Genomic DNA, 22,060 nt, shown 5'->3' on the forward strand with positions numbered 1-22,060 from the left:
CAAGATATTCAAGTCGGAAAACTGTCGCCGCCCACAAATTTGTCGGTTTACTTTTTAATAGGATGGAACACTGTGGAGGACTAAATGTGCCTAAATTAAATTAATAATTAAATAAATAAATATGAAATTATATAAATAAATATAAAAATAAATAATTAAATTTGTCAATAATTAAATAAATACATTTTATTTCAAAATAATTAACTATTTGTCACCTCATGATTGTCCTTTTTCACAATAACGTGACTATATTTTATTTCATAATAACATATTTACGAATGGCTTTTTAAATTTCATAATGACACTTTTCCAAATGACTTATTTCCGAATGGCATTTTTATTTATGAACTCCATTTTTCATTTTATAATGAGACTTTTCAAAATGGTAAGACAACACGAGCAGGGAGTGATCACTCACGGTCAAAAACAGCAGCACTGAAAATATCAATCTGCATGTTAAAATTATAGCTAGTTCCATAAGCCCTAGTGCTATACACACACATCCATTCCAAATATAGGGTGCAAATCAATAGACAATGCATCCACAAATTTATTGTACGAGTGCAAATCCTTTATTGGAATGAAAGCAAATTGCAAAAACACAAAACGTCATTCTAACCAATTCTAACATTCCTGTGATTAAGAACATTACTTGCTTGCTAGGTAGCTAGTGGGGCGAAAGTGGCAAGCCATCCCACTCACAGTTCCTGCCTAGCAGGGTTGGTGAAGTGTCTTCATGGCTGTCTCCCAGAACACAGACAGAAGCTAGTTTTAACTAGTCATTGGCAAATGAAAATGCCTTCATTTAGATCCAACACTCAAACGTTTGCTTGATTGTTTTTTTCATGACTATTATCATAGTGTATTAACTTGATAACGCTAGCTAGGAACATCGCTGATTAAGGACCTACTGCTTGGTAGCTAGCCAGGTAGCAGTGCTGATGCCGCTAGCTACCCCACTCATAGTTCCCGGCCAGCAGGGCTGTCTCCCTTATTACTGTCTCTTCTTCAATATTTTTATTACCTTTTTTAATTACTTTTTTTACGCAAATAGTGCAAAATGGAACATCCCGCTGCCCACAAAAAACCCTGAAAAATATTTTCTTGTCATGTACAGAAAACATCTGCATCATTCAGTCGTAGATGCATTACCTTGCCCCTCATATCTGAATATTACAACGTTATAGCATTGAAACGAGGTAACTGCAATTTTTAAGCAGGATTCCCACTCTTTTCAAGATATTATTTTCCAGGACATCTTATGTGAGCCTTACCTGTGTGGAGAGGGGGATGTTCATGGGGCTGGGGGAGTCACAGATGGTGCTGCCATTGCAGACCTGGACATACAAAGATCATGGACCAGGGTGGGGGAGATGGATATCGCAAAGGGCACCTGTGGTTTTGAGCCTATACTAAAATATTTTCCAGGGCAGATAATTGATTTCCAGAACTTTTTGGCAATCCCCCACCCCCTATTTTCCATGAAAAAAAAAAAAATATATATATTATCCCATCCCTTAACATCTGAACCTAAGATGTACACAGGTCGAACCATGAGTACTGCCACTGCTACAAACTTTATTGATGCACAACCAGAATACATTTATTTAGACAATTGAGCCATTGTTAGCCATTCGTATAGTCCTATATCCTGATAAATGGTCAAGTTAAATCATGGAGTTTATGAAGTCAAATGTGGTTGTCGGGACTGCTGTGCGCGCCAGGGCATACTAGTAGTACTGCCCCTCATTTCAGCAGGAACAGATGTTTGCTTAACAGCCTAGCCCAGGGCATTGTCCTGGGCTATGGCACAGAGGGTGGAAGATAGTTTAGCCTAGTCCGTGAGTGTATAGTCTGTGGTAGTCCTGCAAGGTAAGAACCAAAAATGAAATGTGGTTGGAGCTCCAGTTGCTGTCAGTAGTGGCTGCTCTAGCCGTTATAGATTATTCACTGGTGGCTAAAGACTGTATATTAGCTGGATGGTGCTTCTGTCCAAGTGTTCATTCTAGTTTTTTGGCATAGAGACTTCATTTACTCTGTGTGCTGACAATCTTTACAGCGCATAACCTCATCTTCTCTGTTTCTTTTCCCCTGGGATTCCTGTCCCTTCCTTGCCCTGAGTTCATGGACTGCTCTAGCCTTCTTTCTTCACTCCATGTTTGTGGACCACTACAGCTTCTCTTCTTCTTCATGTCCATGTCTTGATGCAGCCTGGAACTCCAGATGTATCACCCTACCCCTCTATACTGAACTATACAATGAACTATACAAACTCAAGTTAGTTTATTACTTCAGCTGTAACCTGCTCAACCCATTATATTTGCTGTGATCGATCCCTTATTACATTTCTGTTACATCCATTCAAGTTATACTTTACACCAGGCTGGCCAATGGAGGATGGGCTCTCCTCCCGGAGATTTCTTTCCATCTGGAATTTTTTTTCCCACTAACATTTGAGGGTTTTTCTCCCCACTGGGAGTTTTTAAAAAAAGTTTTTTTTTTTTACCTCATGTGCTTGCTATTTTGCTTGGTTTTTGCTCTGTTGCTCTTTTTTCACTCTGTAAAGCATCTTTGTGACAGTTTTCTGTAGAAGGCACTATACAAATAAACTTTATTTGATTTTAACAGTGGTTCATAGATGGCAGCAGAAAGCCTCCTTTTGGCTTTGGAATAGAGGGGAGTTGTGCTGGAAGCGATGGGCAGTTATTTAGCCACCACTGATGAATGGAAAGTGTTACAGTTAAGGGCCAAAACACTTTAGGACCATTAGGCACCATCTGATGACATTGACTTCAACTCTAGGCGAAAGCAAGAGTCATTAAGAAGTGATTGTAGAGGAGGCATTGTAAAATGTAGTTTAATTCTGAATTATCTGGACACCCAGTGACCTTCAGGAAAATATAGCAAATATTGCTAGATTTCTAGCTATTTTGGAGGTATCAAGCTGTGGTTCAAAACCACTCATTTTTTGTTCTCTGCTGTTGGTTCATTTTTCTATGCTTCTGTTTTTTACTCTGTAGCACTTTGAGATTATTTCTAATGAAAAGTGGATTACAAATTAAATGTATTATTAATTTTACAACACAGTGGCTAAACCTGGAGAAAAGTATCTTAACTGGGTGAACCGTTTCCCCCATCCTGTTTGTCATGGTGTAGGGGACATGCCGCTACTTCTCATAGTGGGGCACCAAACTGCAGAAAATATACATCAATATCCTCACAGGTGGCACCAACATGTAATAATCAGTCTCATAATAATTATACAAACTATAAATTAGCAATTCATAATTAATTAATAATTAAATTATTAAAATTACACATTATAGTCAATCTTAACCAAATCATAATATCATTCAGCTAATACTAAATTAATATAAATGATTTATCTAAGGGGGTGAAGGTATTCATTAAGTTCTTTGGATTAGCAGCGGCTGACTCAATTCAACACAAGGTAATATAAATACAGACAACCTTGTAAATATAATAAAGTTTATTAAACACAAAGTACCGAAAAGGCAAAGCACAATTCTCTACAATTATGTATGACAAACTATGTGAGTGCATGTGTGTGTAGGTGTTGTGTGTACGTGTGAGTATTTGAGTGAGGAATGTTGGATGTTCTCCTATGTGGGAGGGTGGGTACAGTGGACACGTGTTCACGGAGAACAAAGGAACAAGATGGAGTATGAATGGACACAGCTAGAGAAAAACAATGGCGTACGAAGCATACCAAACAGATAAGTTATAACGGATATATGGATATCGGTGTATGTTTATAGAGATCATGTACCGGTTATGACCGGTTAGTAATTAGAATAGATCACATGCAAGATATGTTCTGTGTGTGACATATATTAAAACTAACGCAGCGCGGTGGATGGCTTATTAGAGCCAACCGAACAAACAGAATGTTTGTTAATCATTAAACACAATAACGGTCACAGTTACATACATCCAATCATAAATGTGGCTACATTCGGTCCGTCGCTAATTATACTAAGCCCAGAGTTACAGCCTTACTTGAGTGTCCTTTGCTTTAAGTTGGTTGTTTAAAATGTTTCCTGGTTTCCAGTGCGAAGTCTGTGGAGGTTGTGGTGGTAAGGGGAAGCTGGTCGCCCTTTCTGTTACAAAAAACGCAACCGGATCCTCCGCTAGTCGCTTGCTTCTTGGGACTCGCTCTGCAGGATGGGTCGGTCGTGCGTGGCTCTCCTGGTTCTTCGACCACCTCTAAAAATAGCGCTTCGTAGCGCCTCCTTCTGCCAGCAGCCACCGAGGATATTCGGGCCTGGCTCCGTTGCAGGCCTTGTGAACGGTTCCTGGCGTGTGGACTCACGCGGGAGGGAGACGAGAGATGGGTGGCGTGTCCAGGGAGAGGACAATGGAAGCAAGAGTGGGATGGGAAAAGATAAGAGAGAAAAAAAAAGAGAGCGAAACGCCAGCAACCTATTGAAGGCTGCGAGTTTCGAATTTACAGTGAGCCGATACTGTTACAGAGAGGTGCGGAAGGGGGCGTGGTTACATGAGTTACTCTGAGGTAGACATATGGGCTTTGTAGTTTATGTCTTTTGTAGGCCATGATACCTACAATGGGAATGAACTTGATTATCACAGCTGCTTGGAAAGAAACTCAGGGTTCTAGGTTGGAGCAAGGAATCTGACAACCAGCTATCAGAGGATTCATGGACGACCTCACAGTTACAACATCCCATGTACAGGCAAGGTGGATTCTGTCAGCACCAGATCATATAAAAGAAATCAGGAAGCATGGTGATCAAAAAAAGTTAAAACTTGTCAAAAGTGAAATCATCCCACTAATTAAGGAAAACCCCATCAAATACCTCATCAAATACCCTATCAAGTACAATAGGACCCTGTCAGACAAGAATAAGATCTCCAGCACTGAGAAGCCGGCCAAGGACTGGTTGAGGAAGACTGACTAACCCAGGCTCCCTGGAAAATTCAAGGCATAGTAATGCCAACGCAGAAAGCTGCCAAAACCGATGTGGCTACTGACTGCAGGCATCGTTTCATGTATTTTAATTTTGACATACCCAGGGCGAGTTGTCACTTTACCTGAGGACACTTGGATAGTATCAGAAGCAGCCATAAAAAATTAATATGGAATTCTAGCGTCTTGCAGCTGTTGAAATAAATGACATCCTTAAATCTTGAAAAATAGCATTAATATCATACTAACAGAATGGCACATACAGTTTACATAAACCGAAGCTAAAGACATTCAAAAAATTTCACAACTCCACACATTTTATGTTACCATACATTTTCTGGGTTAAGTAAATTAGGGTACCTACTTTATTTCCATAAGAGGTCATTTTAAAATAATAGCTAAGAGACATATTTATTTCAGATTTTATGTACTATATCATATTTTCAATGGGTCAAAAGTTTACATACACTTTGTTAGTATTTGGTGGCATTGCCTTTTAATTGCTTAACTTGAATCAAATGCTTGGTATACCTGGAATTTTTTGTTCATTCCTCCTGACAGAACTGGTGTAACTCAGTCAAGTTTGTGGGCCTCCTTGCTCAGACATGCTTTTTCAGTTCAGTCCACAAATCTTCTATGGGATTCAGGTCAGGGCTTTGTGATGGTCACTCCAATACTTTCAATTTGTTGTCTTTAAGCCATTTTGTTACAACTTTGGGGGTATGCTGAGGATCACTGTCCTGCTGGAAGATTCAGTTGCGACCAAGTTTTTACTTTCTAGCTGATGTCTTGAGGTGCTTCAGTATGGTCAAGTATTTCTAGATAATCCTCCTTCCTCATGATACCATCTATTTTCTGAAGTGCACCAGTCCCTTTTCCAGCAAAACACCCCCACAACCCGATGCTGCCCCCCCATGTCTCGCAGTTGAGATGGTGTTCTTTGGATTAAAACCTCACCCTTTTTACTCCATACATAGTGCTGATCATTATGGCCAAACAGTTCAATTTTTGTTTCATCTAACCAGAGAAAGGCCAGGTCTTCATCCTGGTGATTACGTGCAAACTTCATTCTGGCTTTGTTATGCTGGTCTTGGAGCAGGGGCTTCTTCCTTGCGTGACAGCCTTTCAGGCTATGGCGATGTAGGATTCTCTTAATAGTGGATGTAAATACTTTTGTACCTGATGCCTTCAGCTCCTTTACCGGTTCCTTTGTTGTTGTCTTGGGGTTCAGTTCAACCTTTCAGACCAAAGTTTGTCCAGCCCTGGGAGTTAATTTGTGCCTCCTTCCTGAATGATGCAGCGTTTGTGTGGTCCCAAGATGTTTATATTTGCATACAATTGTTTGTACAGATGCTTGTGGTATCTTCAGTTGTTTGGAAATTGCTCCTAAGGAGAAACTGGACTTTTTTTCTGAGGTTTTGGCTGAGTTGTTTGTATTTTCCCATGGTAGCAAGGGCAAAAAGGCAGTGGCTCTTAAGGTAGGCCCTTAAATAGAGCCACAGGTGACAATTAACTTATAATTATGACAATTGGCCAATCAGAAGCTTCTAAAAAAGTAATTACATCAATTTCTGGAATCTTCCAGACTGTTTAAAGAGACAGTCAACTAGGTGTATGTAAACCTTTGACCCACTGGAATTATGATATAGTGAATTACAGCTGAAATAAACCTGTCTCTCATCGATTATTTTAAAATGACCTCTTATGTGAACAAAGTAGATGACTTCAATTGACTTGCCAAAAGAAATATGTATGGTAACATGAAATGTGCGGAGTTGTGAAAAACTGAGTTTGAATATCTTTAGCCTAGGTGTATGTAAACTTTTGGCCTCAACTGTATCATGACAAATAACTGTATGGATTACAGAAAGCACAATGTAAACAACCGAATTAGTATATGTAGAAGAAGGAGAAAAAGTTTTCCCTGTCTCCAATCCACCTGTCTGTTGACTACTTCAAGTCCAAAAAAATGTAATGAGTGGATGTCACGTCCAGTGCTACTGAAACACTGCATGGGATATTGCATCTTTATTTCTAATACAACTTCTATGTTCCCAAATTCTGGAGTTGTTTTGTATTGCCCAGATAGCAGTGACCACAAGGACTACATAACATACATATACACTACAAAATAAGTTAAACTCTGACTTTAAATTAACTGTATGAGTGTGAATATGTGTAGGTATCATCAATGATCATGAGTCTGTGATTTATGCTCTACTGTTTGTATTGTGTTTCTTTTTCTGTCTAAATTTCTGCTGCATAGAAAGGAAAGCATGTAGTTATAGTATACATCTTGTAGTATACATCTACCTTAACCGGGTAATCTCATAAGCTGGCCAGTCTTTTGTAAGTCATACAAGGTCAAACTTTGAAAACTTGATCAGAGCTGGGGGTCCCTGCTGAGGGTGTGCCAGTGGCAATCAACCACAGATTTAACAGAATGTGTAATTAGTGTGGAGACAAACATCAAAGAGACACAATCATATCATCTTTCTTCTGCCTTTTGTAAATCAGGATGAATAGCGTTGCTGCCTGTTGTAAGCAGTTACTGAGTATGCTTTTTTGTTGCCTCTTTCAACAGAACGTGCACAGTGTCCGAGTGTGTATTTCTCTTTGCAGTGCAAGACGCTGTCTGGAGTGTGCGACCACATCATCTCCCTTTCCTCTGATCCACTGGTCTCCCAGTCTGCCCATCTGGAGGTGGTCCAGCTCGCCAACATGAAACCCACAGAGGGACTGGTAACGGCCATGTATATATATATATATATATATGTATGTATGTATGTATGTATGCATGTATCTATATATATATATATATATATAAAATGCGGTCCCTTATCCTGGTCCTGGAGAACCACAGTGTTTGCTAGCTTTTTTTGTTACTCAGCACTTGAGTATCCCAGCAATTGATCAGTTTAAGCAGTTGATTACACAGCTAACACAGGTAACTTCAGTTTTTGATATTCTGATAGAAACAAAGAACCAGCATACTCTGGCTCTCCAGGACCAGGGCCCAGGGACCAGTACTGAGGATCAGTTGTGTGTATATGTGTATATATATATATATATGTGTGTGTGTATGTGTGTGTGTTTACTGCCAGAGAGCAGCAAACAACTTATCTCATGCTTCTTTCATTACTTATGATATGATTATTGTTCTCATCTGTCCCTGCCTTGTATTTGCTTGTGTGTATTCTCTATTGTGTCTCTTGTTTTCCATATTTTGAGTTCTAGTCCTTTAGAACTTTGTACCCCTGTTGATTTTTGTACCTAGGTTCATTTTGTATCAGTGCTTATTTGATATTAAATCAACACGTCATTGGTTTTATTGTTCTCACATTTGTGTCTCTGCACTTGAGCCCACACTGCAGTTCCTTGTTACAGCAAGACAGCCAAACTGTGGACAGACAGGGCTCATTAAAATCTTCTGCAGAGCATCTCTGCAGGCTCTGTGTCATGGTCCTGTGTTCCTGCCTGCGTTTCCCCTGTTGGGCCGCCAGATGGCGGCACTTCTGTTTTGTGTCCTGCTCCCCCTGTGTTAATTGTATGATTGTTTTCAATTGTCTCATTTTTGGTTCTTGATTGTCTCGTTTTCCCTTCCCTCTCTGTGGCCTGATTGTTCATGGTGCCCTCCTGTGTCTCGTCAGTGTCTGTTCTATTTAAGTTTCCCCCTCCCTTGACTCAGGTGCTGGATCCTTGTGGTTATGTCAGATTGTTTGTGCGTAAGCCTCTGCCCCCATGTGTTCCTGCCCATGTCTTGGTTTTCTAGTGTTTTTTTGGAGTTTCTGCATTTCCTTTGTTCCTGTGTTTGTTTCCTACGTATGTTTGCGCAGACCGTATGTACCTGCCTGTGTTTGTGACCTGTTTGTGTTTGTTTGACTTACTTGTACTCTGCCCTGCCTGTGTTTTTGAGTTCCTGTTTCATTAATTATTTTTTGAGTTTTTGCCCTTCGTGGCCTTCTCTGTTCCCTACTTGTTTGCCTGTCGTGTTGGTAAAGTCTTTGTTAATTTTCCCTTTTGAGTTTGTGGTTTTTTTTTTTTTTTTTTTTTCCCCCTCTGCGTTTGGGTCCCCCCTACCCGTACCGTGACACTCTGAGCATGGCAGTACAGAAGATCCAGTTGTCACTTTGTTCAGAGCAGAGTGGTGCCATTACTCCTGTCCAGCCACACCCATTAGATCGCCACCACTCTCAAGACCCACACTTGCCGGCCCCTGAGAGAAACGTTCCCCATTGAACAAGCTAAGGTGGCTATCACTCATTGTGTGACACCCCTGCGATGGAGATGCAGCAATTTTGGTTTCACCTTAATGTCTCATTGCCACATAGAGGAAGAGAGAGCTCATTTCTGACCCATAAACAAAATGTAAACAAAGAAAAATGTTCACCATTCCTCTGCATGGGTTCCTGGTAAAAGTAATAAACTACAATGAAGTCAAAACAAAGCAAATACTCTTTTCAGCTCTCTTGGCATGTGTCTTCAGCCCCATACCATGATGAGGACCACACCTATAAGCACCAGGGGTGATTTTTTAAAATCACAAATCCAGGTGCATGTGCTCACTCCACCAGTAGGCTTAGCAGAGGCTACCGCGATTGCCTTGCCAGATTGAATGCCGCAGTGGTGTATGTCATCTCTCTTCTCTTAGGAAGAGCCCTGGCCTGCACCACAGCCTTTTGGGAACAACAAACTCTAGCAATCTCATCATTCATCAATAAAATGAGAAAGGTCTTTGACCATCCAGTAAGTGGACAAGACTTTTTGCCCTTTGCCAGGGATCTCTCACTCTTTTGGTCTATGCAACAAAATGAAGGCAGGAGAAATTCTGAGGCCCTGTCTGTGGGTTTGAGGTAGGTTTCGTAAGGAGTAGAGTAAAATGAGCCATCTTAATGTCAGAGGGAACATGGCAAGGGAGCCCTTAAAGATGGAGGACAGATAAGGAAGGAGCTCACTGGATGTAGACTGGTGGACTGCTGATGGGATGTGGTCTAGCTGACAGGTAGTTACATGATGAATTACAAGTTGTCTTGAGCTGGAGTATGTCTGTGTCATTCATGGTGGATTTGTTCTGCGGAGTAGGGGGCATCACTGGATGCATGAAGGAGTTCTGGATACTAGCCATCTTCCCATTGAAGTAGGTCAGAAAGTAATCTGCAGAAAGGGAAGAGGGAGAGGGGTAGATGAGGAATGAGCAGGGAAGAGAAGGTGGAGAAAAGTTAAGTGGGTTAGACACACATGCATTGACTGAAAAAAATGGAAGTCTTAGCTAATGTGGTAGCAGATATGAAGGCTGCCAGCAAGGTGTGATATGAGGTCAGGTTTGTAGACAGGTTGAGGTAGGAAGAGGTAGGACATGCTTTCTTTCAAGTCAGCATTTGCTACTGAAAGAAGTGATGCAAATAGATGGGACGGCTGTCTATGGCAGCTTCTGCTGAAGTCACTTTCTGATGTCTGTTCTTTCATCTCAGTGTTCACTACTTGAACCAAGAGCAAGACCTCCAACCAATAACCTCCCAGTCTATTTCATCCTTTGTCCATATCCAGATGCCCATGTTCCTACCTAGGGTCAATGTTGGGGAGTAGTGAACTACATGTAATTAAACTAGTAGTTTAACTACATTTTGCAGTAGCTAGTAGTTCAACTACATTCATATTTGCATAGTGATTCAAGTAGTTAAATTACTTCTTTGCCATTTTTTTGTGTAGTTAACTACTGAAACTACAAACAATTTTGGGCTATAAAAGGAAAGGTTTTTTATTTTTATTTTACCTTTGCTTCTCTACTGTAATTGAACTCCCTTTCACCGGTCCGCCCCCTTTTTATTTCATCCTGACCGCTGTGAAGGCATGCCCAGGCAATGCATTCGTCAGGCAGCCACTACCACACACTTGACCTTTGTGTAGTGCATGTGCAAAAGGCGGGCATTGCTCAGTGCTCACACAGCGACAGCGTCATCATGGATAAACCGCCTGATTCTCAGCCTGAGGAAAAATCACTATGGCCATACTTAAACAAATGCATGACACTGACTAGCTCCACCGACAAAACCTACGTTTTTACTCGTGAACTATGCACGCCGAGAGTAAATACACTCTCTACTGTAATTGAACCCCCTTTGACCCGCCCCGCCCCCTTTTTCTTTCATCCTGACCGCTGTGAAGGCATGCCCAGGCAATGCTTTCATCAGGCAGCCACCACCACACACTTGACCTTTGTGTAGTGCATGTGCAAAAGGGCGGGCGTTGCTCAGTGCTCACACAGCGACAGCGTCATCATGGATAAACCTCCCGAATCTCAGCCTGAGGAAGAATCACCATGGTCATACTTAAGCAAATACATGACACTGACTAGCTCCACCGACAAAACCTACATTTTCACTGGTGAGCTATGCAAGCCGAGAGTAAATACTCTACTGCAAAGACGCCAAACACAAATCTGAGAACACGTATAAAGTTGAGTGTATTAACATTGACTTTGCTAGCCAATTTAGCAAAGTTTAGATAAGTTAGCCACATTGTAATGTTACATGCAGGCAAGTGATATAATTCAGTGAACGTTAACGTTAGTCTAATTAAATAAAGTCTGTAGCGTTAGTTTGTCTGACAACAATTATGTTCTATCAAAAACTAACATGTCACTAACCAACTAATGTCAGTTTTGCTGACATAAGGCAAACATTAGCTAACGTTAGCTGACCTAGTCATATTATTTTCATGATGTGTTTTGCCGCCCATACAATATGGCGCAATGTAAGGGACTGGTCTTTCATGATAATCACCTACTATTTGATTACAATCACCTGTGTTTGCTGACCAAGGTGTCTGCAATCAATCCAATACTATGAATAGCTTAGCCAGAATCATTCAAATGAAGGTCTGGCTAGGCTGAGGTTGGCTTTCTGCTCTTTTGCCACCTAAGATTAATATTGTAACAGCATACAATTTTATTTAAATTTCAATTTTTTTTAAAAGTAGTTTGAACTACTTGTTCTAAGTAGCTTTAGTTATCAAACTAGATTTCTCCTTAGGATAGCTTTGCTGTAGTTCAACTTCTTCCAGTGTGAAGTAATTGGTAGCTTTCAAAGCTATGCTTTCAAAGTAGCTTCCCTAACATGAATGAATGGTGCCATCCGGCACGGACTAAAGTATGTTGGTCCCACTGAGCCCTGAAAAATGTTGGAAAAACGGTATCGAATTTCGATACTTTAAGTTACTTGTCGATATGAATGCTATTTTCGTAGCCAGCCAATCACTACCAGGCAACCTGACTGACAAATCAACATGAAGATTTTTGGGTAGACGTTGTACCATGTCTTGAAGCTGAAGGAGGAAAACTCAAGATGAGAACATGAAATCTAAAATTTTGTTAAACCCTGATAATGTCAAATCCAACCATTGCACACCTGCAAGACAGGTAACACTTTGAATATGTGACCCAATGCTAGCTTGAGATACACTTGACAATTTCTCAGGAGAAGACAGACATGTTGCAAAATCACTTTATGGTCAAAATTAAGTTAATACTAGAATCACATTCCTGAAGATCAATTTTATCATTCACCTAAATTTAAAAATGAACATTGTCATGTCGCAAATTTTGTTACATATTTGGACTAGTTGGTCCTCCAGCATTCAAAACATAAAATATATCTTAACGTAATGTTAACTTGTCCCAAACAAACTGTAGCAGTCGGTTTGCTGGAGAGGCGGATTGGTCTCGGCTGCGCCGGCTGGTGGAGAGAGCGCACGCACCTGGGCTGCGTTAGCTAATCAGCTCAGGTGGTTAAAGGTGTGCTGCTCTCCACAGTTTGAGGCTGAGACCAGGAGCAAAAAAGTCAAGAAGTAATTCTCAGGATGCAGGAGGAGCTGGATCTGGCCAGGAAGGTGGGTCAGCTACAGAGCGGCAAACTAAAATAGTTGTCGCTCTGTTTTACTTTTGTCTTTATTATTTTATCTTGTTGTTTTAGTTTATTGTTTTTGCCCAGAACCCGTGAGGGGGAAGGGGGAAGTGGTCCGTTTATTTTATTTTGTGTTTGTGTGGGTGCGCTCTCTCTCTCCATATGACAAAAACGGTGTTCCCCGGTACTGCCGCATCTCTCCTCCCTAGGGTGTCATGCTTGGCGTGTGACACAAACCTTTCACGTGTTCAAAAATGTTTGTCATTGTTATGGTTTCACAGATGAAAATCATACTTTATTGGTCTCAGTGACGACAAGCTGCAATAAAATGTAATATTTTTGCTCTACTGATATAAAGTATTTTGTTGTTAGAGGGGAATTTCACTTTATAACACTTCTTGGGTTATTTTCACACCTACCCAGGCTTTTGTGTGCACCCCAGACAGTTTTTAGGTTGCTTGCTTCAATATTTAGATATTTGATACCCGTGTAAGCAAACCCCCCGTCCAATAGAAGGCCATTTAACATCCACGTTAGACTCATTGTAAACACACGTCCCTGCTTCTCATGACTGATATTGTCTTTATAATGAATGCGTCACCCTTCATTTTTCAATTAGTTATTTCATTTTAAATGTCTAATATTAGAAACAAAGACCTATTTTTTTTTTGTTTTTTTTGTGCAAGTTCACATAGTAGTATGGTTTCCGGTTTTTTTTCTACGATTTTGTTTCGCGGCAAAATCGAGAAGTGAGGCAAAACATTCAGTTAATTTAGCATTGAAATCAAACAAACATCTGCTAGCTTTTGTTTGATGCGATATAGGTGTAATAATAAGGTGCATTGTACCCGGTTGTTATAATGCCCCTGTTAAACTTGCCTTGAAAGCACATTTTCATAGTTTTCCACGCGATGCAACTTTGTGCCAGCCATGGCTGGATGTAATCAGACACCCCAACATAACAGCCGAAGAAGTTCGCAAATGAGGACTAAGGGTATGTAGCGACAAAAAACAAGGAAAACATGTTTTTGTAATACAGTTATATAATTTTTAATACACAAGTGTTACAATAATGATTAATAAAAAAAATACATAATGTTTTCTTATGACAATTTATTCCTCTAATAAGTTGTGAACATCCTCAACTTCCTTGAATCCCACATAGCTTGCATTTGGATCGGGGTACATGTTACAAACTGCTGCCACAACACAAGATGGGAGTACTTGTTGTTGGCCACGACCCAGACATTCTACCTTCAGAATCCACTCCAGAGTAAACCTGTAAGCCACCAGCCTGTACTGGCTAGAGAGGCATAAAATACAAGTTCAGAATATAAAGGGGCCATTTTACCTAACCTATGAGGAAGTTCACCTATGGCAGTTGGTCCTGGAGATTAGGTAACCAATTGGGTTTGTTTCCCGACCCTGCTCCTGGAGTACCCCCTGACAGACCTTTTTTGTTCCAACCCAACAGATTCAATGATTCAAGAGCTAGTTGATAAGCGTAGAATCTGAATCAGGTGTTTTTTTCTGGGTTGCAGGGAGTACTCCAGAAGCAGGGTTTGGACTGAATTAGGTAACCACCTCATTCTAACCATTACCTAATTAGACCAGGGGGTATGTCACAAAGCTGGCTGACTGAGTAAGCCTGACTTCTGCATTGAGTAACACCTGGAACTCTTCAAATTTGGAACACGGACTGAAATAAAAATAACTTTTCTGGGTTTTATGCTGTGCAGGCTTACTCAGTTAGCTTTGTGAAATACCCCCAACTGAGAGTTGCTTATTCAGAGGCTGTTCACATAACATTGAAACAGAAAAATATACTGCAACACATAAGGGGTCTACTGTACAAAACAATTTACGGTTCTCTTCATCTTCAGTAAGGTAGAGCATCATAATATCTGTGTAGTAAGTTTCACCTTAGTATTATTTATCTTTATCTCTTGTGGTTTTAGAGGCTCATGCAGATATTGACAGACTGTCATAAAAGTTCTAGGCATAATTCCGATTGTCACTCTTGCTAACTTCATTCATGTGTCAGAGATGTAATGTTACAGTCTTGTAGTTTAGCTGATGCGTCAAGCCCTATACCTCTGTGTTCAAAACAGGATTTTATGGTAATGTTACTCTCAGTGAGACGCATGCATAGACTACCACACATGAACACCAGTCATCAAAACTAGGATATCCATTAGCTAACGATAACGTTGTGCTATCCACTGACATTACTACGGTATATAGCCAACACACTTACATTCCGAGAGAGTCCCGTTTGGACCATCCGGTGTGGAATGTCGTTTCCAATTGATCCTTGGCATTCGAAACAAAGTCTCCAAGACTCCTGGGTTTGTGACAGCTGAGAAATCGGAGTGCCCTGTCACACGTGCTGGTACTTCATTTTCTTCGTCCGTCTGTGGCTGTGCTCGCTCAACTTTGTCTAAAATGGGAACGAACAGGTCCCACTCTTGACAGCAGATGGACTCCTCCTCACTTGGAATAGGTATACATTTCACACATCCACACCACCAGTTGCCGTTTGTCCTGAGAATAGCCTGCGGTTCCTCGATCTCGGCTCGCTCCTGACTCGCTCTCGTAAGATCAGCCTGCAAATTAGCCAGCTCTTCTGTGTATTCCGGCTCAAATCGATAGGGCACAACAATTCCATGATCAAAAACAAAATCTCCTTCGTACTCAGACATTTTTGGTTTCACTAGCTAGTAATAATACAACACTATTTCTACGACCATCCTAATGTTATTGTCTGCAGGTATGCCCACATCAGAAGTTGTGCAATGACATGCATTCTCATGTTCGACACTAAGCTGCCTGGGTCTACTTTCTGCATTTGTAAAGGAAAGCAACAAAACAACGTAAAATATTAACATAATGAAATAACTAATCGAGAAATAAAGGGTGACACATTCATTAGAAGGACAATATCAGTGATGAGAAGCAGGGACGTGTGTTTACAATTAGTCTAATGTGGAGTTTGATGTTGAATGGGCTTCTATTGGATGGGGGGGGGGGGGGGGGGGGTTTGCTTACACGGGTATCAAATATCTAAATATTGAAGCAAGCAACCTAACAACTGTCTGGGGTGCACACAAAAGCCTGGGTAGGTGTGAAAATGACCCCAGAAGTGTTATAAAGTGAAATTCCCCTTTAAGCAAGAATACTTTATTTCAATAGAGCAACAACTTTATGCTTTATTGCTACTTTCTTTTTCAGTTGTCCAAAGTACAATCTTACTTTCTACTTCTGTGGTTGACACCTTTGTTCTATGGTCAGTGTGATATCACAGCATTGTTTTTGTTTTGTGCCACTTCCTGAAACAGAGAAAAGTGGTCGGACTTGGATAACGCTAGCGAGTGGCTAACTAATGTCATTTGATTGTTTATTTCATTGTTGGTGGTGCTAATCAGTGCCAAGTATTAGCTTGAAAACTAAGAATTGTCTCGTAATAACGTTTGTTACCACCAGGAATAACTGCCTCATTTGGGCTGAATACAGACATAACACAATGCGGTGTTCATCCTCTTCATCTCCCTCCGGGTGCATCCTAGTAGTTTGGGAGGGCTCGAGAAGCACTCTTGGGTCGCTGCCTTGGTTACCTGCACCTGGATCTGATTTGGGACTTCTGTCATCCAAACCATCCTGGGGTTGCCCTCATGTTCATTGTTTCATTTCAAATCCAATGTGCTGGTACAAAACAAACAGTGTCACTATCCAAATAATTACAGACTGCACTGTATGTATGCAGAAGATGTGTGCTCCTCTAAAGTGTTTCCCCTCTCTTTAGGGCATGTACATCAAGTCAACATATGATGGACTGCATGTCATCACTGGGACGACTGAGGGAGTGAGTGGCTTTTCTGTATAAACACACCTACACACTGGGGAAAGGCACTAACCCCATACATATTGGAGAGTGGCTCTTCCCACCTAAACCCAAGAGATATTTAACAGAGTACTGCAATAAACTTCCTACACACTAGAGACACTAACCCCCTACATACAGGTGAAACACTAACCTCCTAACATAACAAATAGCTTTCATATTTGAGAAAAGAGAGGGAATAATATACACAGATGACTACTTTGTGAAATTTTCTCTGTCATTTTCCCTGAAAAAATGTAATCTACATTTTGCATGCGTTTAAGTAAAAAATAATGTGAATGTGATCTGGCACAGCATTGTGGGTGGGCCTAACAGACCTGGGCCCTCCCACTTTTACCACTGGCTCATCCTAAAGTAACAATGGGGAGACCATATTTTTCTCTTTTGTGTGTAATTATTTTAATTAACATTTAAATGCAGAATAAAGACTGAATCTAATAATGTTGCCCCATTTTCTAAGAAAGATAACATTTTATTAGGCTACTATTATTATGTATGAAGTCTTGACCAATCACAACAGCACCTTACTTTTAGGTACATCAGGCCAGTATCAATGGCTCAGAGTATGGCGGGTTTCTTGTAATCGTCTGGCTATGGCTAAAACTTGTTTTTAATCCTATACTTTAGCTAAAGCCTGCAAATTAATTCATTGTTATGGCAGACGTCACTTTAAATACATGTATAAAAGAATTAGGAAGGAGACACCACCAGAATCAACTGCTTCATCACAGGTGTCTCCATCACCTACAAAAAACAAGCAAACACTAGCATGGACTCCTTTGGCTTGGAACACGTGGGTTCCATTTGTTTTATTTAGAATAACTGTTACACAAAATTGAAGATTAATATTAACATTGGCAATCTAGCAGTTTGTGAATGTTAGCTTGTGAATTAATGTTCATTCGAGTTGCAATCAAGACAGTACAATGGCTACGTTAGTTATCTCATCACAGTTTTTGTTTTGGCATTGATGGCTTTTTATACCTACGTGATGAGATACTAACAAAATAATATAACATTACAAAATAATATAACATTACTAAGGGATGCGTGCCCCAGGTATCCCTGCCGCAGGGATGTGTATATGCGCCTCAGCTGTGATATTGCTCAGAAACCGGTCTTTTTCACCCTTTTCTTTATTGCTCTATCAACATGTCAGGTTCCAGCTGTGTAGAATACAGGTGTCAATGATTTACAGTGCTGATCAGCTGTTCAAGACGTAAGCAGTACAGTAATGACAATCTGCGCATATTTGGCATGACAGAGCTGTATCACCTACTATAAATTGATTAAAGGACATAGGGTGTGCAAACAGTTGACATAATTTTTGCAATTAATGGGCCCAGCCAAAATTACATTGGCCCATCAAAAATTTAAATCATGGCACCGCTACAGAATGTGATGTGACCCCTTAGCACACATGCCAAATCTGGCCAATCCGTGCCCATTTAGCTTTATAACTCCAGATGTGAACACCACAGAGACTTGAAAAATGGCTTAAATGAAGCAAGACATTTGTACCATTTACAATTCTAATTTAGATTATTTCTTCCAAAATTATGAATATAAACTAAAGTGCCACAAATGCAATTGTCCCGGCAAAAAATCAAAAATTAATTTACTCTTTACTCTTTTTTAGTCTACAATGAAATACTGAGAGATTGCATATATACAGCAGGTTAAACTATACATGTCCTGGATCAAAAACTTCTTGACCACAAGTTCATAAAATCTAAGGGTGGATATGTAGAACTACTATAGATCTATGAAGCAAAAACTAAGCAGTGTACCCAGCTTCTCCAAATCTATCCAAAATGTCTAAATTATGCATTGCTGTAAATCACAACTTATTCACGTATTTCACTATAAATCAACTGTTTTGACTCAAGAAACTCACTGATGCATCATTTTCAAGTGTGAATTACAAGCTTTCTGTCAGTACAGTGGTCTAAAATATCTAGGGTTCCAGCAACATATCTAAAATCTCTCCCAAAATGAATAAAATGCTTTTTGTCCATTATAAAGCATATAAATGAGCCCCCTATGATGGTTTAAGATGAAACATTGATATCAGATTTAAAAATAATGCAAAAATATTGTCACATTAACATTAACTCTTGTATGTATTTCCATGCTTTGTAGTCTCATATGCTTTCTTGTATGGGGATGGATGACATGAGAACAATTTTCAACCTTCCACTACGTTTTGGCAATGTTCCAACTCTCACGTCATCACTGTTGCATGCTTCACAAAAACTATTACATTACTAACTTGCTTAATAAATGCTTACATTAAAGTGTGAAATATCCACATTATATAATACCACTAACCGATTTAAAGACACTCAATTTCAACAATAACGTATATAACTGACTGTAGAATGACATGGTATCATTTTAAAAAACTTTCGTTTATTTCGTTATTCAGTGCGTAGCATTTTCACTGCTATATTGACATATCTTAGGGCTATTGTCGAGTTCATCTTGTTGCTATGATGGAATATGATTTTTTAGTGGTGAAAGAATATTTTGTATGAATGCCCAGATAGACAGTATTGCCCATTATGTCATGGGTGGGGGGTGTAGTTGTAAATGAGACTGCAGGGAGGGGGTGCTTGTTAAGTGAACGACCAGAGCAACAGTGGTGGCGCTGCAAAACTCCGGATTCGGCATAGTTGTCGTGTATCGTCTACTAATGAAACTAAAACAACGCGTTTCTGTTTTTAACTTATACTTTGGTTGCAGTAGCACTGAATGTCTGAGTTCAGTAATCTCGGCTGACCACTAGGGGCTTTGCGCTAAGAGGTTAAACCAATCACAATCGTCTTGGGTGGCGCTAAGCCCAGGATGCAGCGACCTTGCCCTTGCAAAAACAGTAACACGCAGATAGCGGAAGGGGAGGAGAATTCCGACTGAAATAGTCGGCCAATGGCAGGCTTATACCCACAATCTATATCCTGTGAGTCAGACTACAGTAGCACTGAATGTCTCAGTTCAGCAATCTCAGCACGCCGGCGTGCCGACCACTAGGGGCTTTGTACTAAGATGTTAAAAATGTAATCATGATCGTTTTCAAGTGTTTGTGCCTATGTTTACATCTGTGTTTATTTGGAGTCGCTGACCTTGCTATAGTAATGTCAGATCAGTTATTTGTGTCACGACAGTCAGATATATTTGTAACCTGGTCAAAAAAATGCAAATGGAAAAAATAGATTCATAACTATACTGTAATTATCAGACACATTCGGCAAAAATGTATTCTTATTTTTCCTGTCACTTTTTTATAAATATCACATGAATTGATGAAATGAAGTCATTTATAAACAAACTGTAAAGGTGGCTCTCATCTCTGAGGACAGAAATGGTAGAGACTCTTCTTTCACTCATCATAATGTAAAAAAAAAACATGATTTATAAAATCTTATAGTGTTTCTTTGACTTACTATAAAGGACTGCATTTTTTTTTTTTTTTTAATATTAACTTAGCCAATTCCCTGTCACCCCTCCCGTGGTTCACTGGGGAGCCAGCAACCAAGCTAGTTAGCTTGATTGTTTCTTGGGTTTGTTCAATTGAAATCAACCTCAAAGCTACTGACACAAGGCAGCTATTGTTTTATGTAGGGTTCCAACAGATCTTTAAAAAGTCATAAAAGTTCTTAAATTCAATAACTTAAATTAAAGGCCTTGAAGGGTATTAAAATGTCTTAAATACAGTTTTCATAGGCCTTAAATCATGCAAACCCCTTTGAAGACGAATGGTACTTTTATAATGTAGTATTTGCATTGAATGCAAAGAATAAATAGTGAAAATGATTTATCAGGGGAACACACAGTCATGGCTAGATAGGACCCAACTTTTGTGAAACATGACGTCATTGTCTCGTTGTAGCCCCGTCAAGCTCAATCATTTTTTCCCCACAAGAAAATGTAGTCAAAATAGGTTTTTTTTCTTTGCTTAATGTCTCCCCATGTGACAATTTGTTATTGTGTTATTTGGACAATATTGCTATATTTGTGGATGAATCAGGGACAGTTGGTGTCACTGATGAGTCCCTGTATTTCACGTGATAAGTGAACAACCCAGACCTGGGCCAGATTTCACGACCATATAAGGGTCCCCCCTTTTCCTTACTGTGCAAGCTCTGGCTCCAATTTGTACAACATGGCGGCACTAAAACTGCACTTCTGGGATCTGGTCACAAATATTATTTTTGATTTTTGATTTTTGAATTTTGATTATATTCTTAAACTGTGAATTTGTCTCTCCCATTTTTGGGACTCAATGTGACATGCAGGGTGATAGGGGTTTACATAAAATAACGTAAGAAGAGAACAGGCCATTCAGCCCAACACTGCTTGTCTATTCCTACCAATAAACTGTACTTAATGCTTAGTTTACCTAAAAGCTAGATAGTATCTAACACTGTGTCAAGCCGGTCCTTGAATACCCCCAGTGTTTCTGCCTCCACTACATGTCCAAGCTATTCCACACATTGACCACTCTCTGTGTGAAAAAATATTTGTGTGAAATTTACCCTTTGCCAGTTTCCATTTATGCCCCCTTGTTCTGATAACTGAACTCAACTTGAATAATTTCCTGTAGTTCACTTCTTTAATCCCTTTAATAAATTTAAAAGCCTCAATCAAATGTCCCCTAAGTCTCCTTTTACTAAGCTTGAAAAGTCCAAGCATCTCAAGCCTTTCCTCGTAACACTTATCTTTTATACCCGGAATCAATCTGGTTGCCCGGTTTGTATGTGCTTTACAGCATACCTTTTCTTAAATCCAGACTTATCAGACATAATAGTATGATATTGTTATCAACATGCTGGCAGATAAGAGTGTCATTGTACACTGTCACAAGATGTATTAGTAGTGTTTAATGTGCTCTGTTGAATCTACATCCAGCGTTAATCAATTCATTTGGCAAATTGGTGTCTTTTTACTTATACTGTCCATTAGTAATTTTAGAACCTTTGGTATATTCAGTTATGAATACTGTTTTTTCACTTGTATATTGTGTAGCAAATCTAATTTCATGTGGCCTTAAAAAGGGGCATTAATAAGGTTTTTTTTTTTAATTAACTTGAAACCTGCATGATTCAATACGGAAATATGTACATAAAAAACGCATAGCTGGCTAATTGTTTTTGTTCATCTTTTGACAAGGGGGCGAGACAGTGACATGATCACTGTATCATAGTGTATCATATAAAGTGTGTGTATCCGAGTCAAACCTGATAGCAGAACCAGTGGAACGAAGATATACACTGCAGCCAAGTATTGACTCGCATTTGTTCTGTCAATGAA

The 22,060-nt window shown here is 39.8% G+C and overlaps 1 protein-coding gene across 5 annotated transcripts in view; it reads left to right on the forward strand.

The window, feature by feature from the left end:
* Nucleotides 1–22,060, forward strand: part of cnksr2a (connector enhancer of kinase suppressor of Ras 2a) — a 323,355-nt gene that overhangs the window by 108,487 nt on the left and 192,808 nt on the right. For all 5 annotated transcript variants that reach the window (XM_064332729.1, XM_064332730.1, XM_064332728.1 and 2 more), the window contains exons 6-7: nucleotides 7,571–7,690; nucleotides 16,652–16,711. In XM_064332729.1, coding sequence (XP_064188799.1) covers nucleotides 7,571–7,690; nucleotides 16,652–16,711 — 180 coding nt within the window. The remainder of the gene's footprint in view (nucleotides 1–7,570; nucleotides 7,691–16,651; nucleotides 16,712–22,060) is intronic.

This window comes from Anguilla rostrata, chromosome 4 (genome assembly GCF_018555375.3).
Source record: "Anguilla rostrata isolate EN2019 chromosome 4, ASM1855537v3, whole genome shotgun sequence".
NCBI classification, from domain to species: domain Eukaryota; kingdom Metazoa; phylum Chordata; class Actinopteri; order Anguilliformes; family Anguillidae; genus Anguilla; species Anguilla rostrata.